The sequence below is a fragment of the Helobdella robusta genome (genome assembly GCF_000326865.2).
Source record: "Helobdella robusta unplaced genomic scaffold HELROscaffold_1, whole genome shotgun sequence".
Lineage (NCBI taxonomy): Eukaryota > Metazoa > Annelida > Clitellata > Rhynchobdellida > Glossiphoniidae > Helobdella > Helobdella robusta.
In genome coordinates, this window is record NW_008703570.1 from 7417463 (window position 1) to 7421603 (window position 4141).

The 4141-nt window shown below is 30.8% G+C and overlaps 1 protein-coding gene across 1 annotated transcript; it reads left to right on the forward strand.

Annotated features, from left to right (window-relative positions):
• Positions 1-222: 222 nt before the first annotated feature.
• HELRODRAFT_159175 (hypothetical protein) lies at positions 223-1327 on the forward strand (the record flags this gene model as incomplete). Its single annotated transcript, XM_009011080.1, has 2 exons — positions 223-389; positions 1147-1327. The coding sequence occupies 2 exons, from the start codon at positions 223-225 to the stop codon at positions 1325-1327; spliced, it is 348 nt and encodes a 115-aa protein (XP_009009328.1).
• Positions 1328-4141: the final 2814 nt, after the last annotated feature.

A 4141-nucleotide genomic window follows, 5' to 3' on the forward strand; every position in this document is an offset into this window, starting at 1 on the left:
AATTATTTACTATTACTAACCCGGGTGCTCTATGTTGTTTTTATGTATTAATATTAAGATCTTTTGGTTTTTCTACGATTTCTCATTTTTGGTAAGGAGCAGTTATACATTGGGATGGGAAATTACTTCCAGATATGTTAAATAAAGAAAATGTTGAAAGAGTTGCAGTCTTAATTAGCTGTGAAGAAGAAGAATAGTTAATTGGAGTTCCCCAATTAGAAAATGGTGCTGGCAGTACAATTGAAAAATCTGTTTATTCAGAACTTGGAAAGTGGGGTGCACTTGAATACTGGCCGCATTAAAGGTGCTTCCGTTTTATTAGTGCAATTGATGGAGAAAAAATTATTGTATCTTCCATGTCGCCACCACATTTTTGAGGTAGTTTTGAGGTCCGTTTTTGATGCTGGAATGGGAAAGACTACAGGCCCTCAATCGGATATTTTCAAAAAATTTAAAACTGAATGGAACAACATTGATAAAAAAATTTAAATCTGAAGTTAAAGATAAGAGTGTTGCCAGCAAATTGATTAATCCGGGTTAAATTTCAAGTCATCTTCTATAACAATTAACAGTTCATCATCCAAGGAGCGATTACAAAGAATTGATTAATCTTTGTCTTTTATTTTTAGAACGCTTTCCTTCAGAAAACATCGTGTTTGCGGCTCCTAGTGCTTTTCATCACGCAAGGTGGATGGCAAAAGCGATATATTCGTTGAAAATATACCTTTTCAGAGAACAGTTTCAACTGACAATTTTTGAAAAGCAAGGATTCCATGATATTTGCCTATTTATTATAAATATTTATGTGAAAGTGTGGTTGGATGCCCCGAAACCTGCACTTGCTCCAAACCAAGATTTAACAATTGTTAAAATCTTTGGTAAATTACAATGAAGTCAATAAATTTATCTCAGATATATCAGTTTCAAAATCTTGAGCAGGCTGTTTTTTCATTATTCGATGATTCATTAAGTAATTGTGTATAAAAGAGAATGGTAACAAAATTAATATCTCAAGCAAATGAGGATGAAGAACTTGATGACTACTGTGATATGAAACCACTAATAAAAATAAATGAAGTATCAGAAATATTGGACAAAAATGCGGACCATTTTATTTCATCACAATCAAATAATTTTTTTAAAAAGATTTAATATTAATGATCAACTTTTGCATACCAATCCAGAATTATGGAGTAATAACGAAGAATATTTAAAGAGTAAAAAGATTGTGGACGGATTAAAAGTTACAAATGATACAGCAGAAAGGGGTGTTAAATTAATAACAGATTACAACTCATGTATTACAAAAGAGGAAGATCACAAATAATATCTTTTGCAAGTAATTGCTGAATGTCGGACAAAATTTCCTGGTTGCTCAAAAGCCTCCTTATCCGAGCCTCTACCTTTTGAACAACGAGTTAAAGTAGAAATTTATTTGATGTATAACAACTATAAACAATATAATATGAATAAAAAATGTGTTTATTTGTTAATAATAGTGATTTAGATACAACGGTGTTATTTTAAAAATATTTCTTTATAAGTTATTGTGTGTTTTTGTGTTATAGAGAAATTCAACGTTTTTTCAAAGTGTATCTGTAACAATGCAAATATGTCAGAAACTATAACTTGTAGCTAAATAGTGATCATAGTAACATTTGAAGAAAACTAATCAATGAACAAAATAAAACCAAAACCATGTTTCTAGAGTGAACCGTTTTTATTTTACAAACCAAAAACTGCGTTTTTTTTCAAAATTTTCGAAATTTCAACCTCGATGAGGCACGGGTTAGCATTATCCAAATGAGCTAAAACTTTACAAATGTCATTTTTTAGTCAAGTGGCACAATTTAGGGGGTTCCCCCGATAAGATTTCGAAATTGTTTTTATTTACATATAGCGTTGTAACCACCCTAGTGTGCATATAGAACGAGAACACGTGTAGAACAAGCAGCGGTTGTTCATCAAACATTGTTGCTCCTGACATCTACACGCGTTTCCTCCTATCAACCATTTCCTCAAGTTCCATGCTCCGTGGAACATTTTTCCACAAAAAATTAATTTATTCTATTTTTTAGAGAATTTAAAAAACTATGAATAAAAAGAGCTCCAGTTAAAAACTTTATAAATGATGGTTGAATTGGAGGCGTTCGTGCTTCACAGAAGTGAAACTGCTATTATGAAACCATCAAACTTGGTGATATTTTGTATAAAAAAAATTGATATAGATGATGATAATGCTAAATCGATTATTATTTTCTTTATTATTAATTTGTATGTTGTTTGTTTTGCTGTCATTAGTACTGTTAATGTTTTTCACACATCGCATCAAGTTGACGGCAACCAACTGATGAGTTAACCATGAAGCCTACCACAGCACTGACCACTGACCAGTTAGTAATGTTTAGTTAGTTTTCGTGAAAGTGAAAATGCGAAATTTTTCAAAAAAATTCTCACAACTGACTGACAAACAAATTAAATAAAATTTTCAACAGCACAAACATTAACACTGAAAAGATTACAAACAAAAAGAAAATATTTTACGAGCATGTGAATGTGGGCATAAAACAAACAAATGTTACAACTCGATGTTATTTAAAAAGTTTGAAGCACTTGTAAGAAGTATTCATTTTATGGAATATTTCCAGATTATTGCATGCTGTTCAGCTGTGAGAAAACTACTAAGTCGAAATTTTAAAACACGAAAACAATTACGTTTGTTAACGTTTAGATAAATTGTACTCTCTTATATAGTACATGTATATAAGCATGTGTATATAATATAAATATATAAATCTATATTACATATATATTTATATATATATAAATATATATATTTATGGTTTTATGTCCGCCATGAACCTCATTGTTCTGGACATTTGCACGTGACTTGAATGAGGATGAATGAACATGCGATGCATAACTCGAGTATATAACAAGCATCATCGCTACTAATATCATCATCGTTAATGACATCATCCTTATCATTATCAATTATCATTATCATGGTGGTTATAGATGCAGATTTTAATATTATGATTACTATTATTATCATCGTCTTTAACCAATTATCATCACTAACATCATCATCGTCGTCGTCACTATCACCATCAAGTTTGTCGTTAAATTAACAACATCACCTTCATCATATCCATTAATATATCATCATTGCTTCAGCTTCATTCATCAACAACAACGAAAACAACAACAGCGCTCGACAAAAGAAAGTTTCACACGCGTATAAATCATTGGCATCCTTCAAGGAAACATTAGATTTTTCAAGTAGCATTGCTGGCAACAACTTGTTCAAACCAATTATTTATGCAGAAGCTTGCAAATTATCAATTTTACGCTAATTTAATTGGCATGACAAAAGTTAAACAATCGATAAAATTTAATAGATTTTATTTTGTTTTTTGAAATAGTTAACTAATCATAAATAATATTAATAATATATTAATAATAATCATTGATAATTAACAAATCACCGATCCAATGGTTTATCTACGCCTTATTGAGCATTATTATAAAATGAATGAAAAAAAAATTTATCAACCCAACAACTTATTTGTCAAACACTGTATAGCAATATAAACATTCAATTCGTTTGACTATTTAACAAATTTTATTCATTTTATAAACCAAATAACCATTTTGAAATATTAATCATGATTCATGTTATTATAATATGAAGTTAGAACTATCAGCATTATTATCACAGCAATCATCGAAGCCAGGTCATCACTTGTTCACTTGTCATGTAGTCTTTACCGTTACTGCTATGATTCGCATAGGAACCTTAATAATAGCTTATTGCTTCCAACACTACCATAAATAGTGTTTTCATTATCATCATTTACATCCCCATCATCAATTACATCACCATCATCATCATTTTAATCATCATTTTCACGTCATCACCTTCATCGTCATCATTGTTGTTGTTTTGCCTCATTGTCATCGTCAACATCAGCTCTACCCAGTCCAGCGTCATTATGGAAACAGGTTTATGATTTCCTTTCCTTTGTAGACACGCATACAACACCTCTCATACGAATGGTACCCACCGTACCTCAATACAATACTTCTCCTACGATTATTCACAGTACCTTCAAACAAAACTTTACATTGCCCTGCGTGT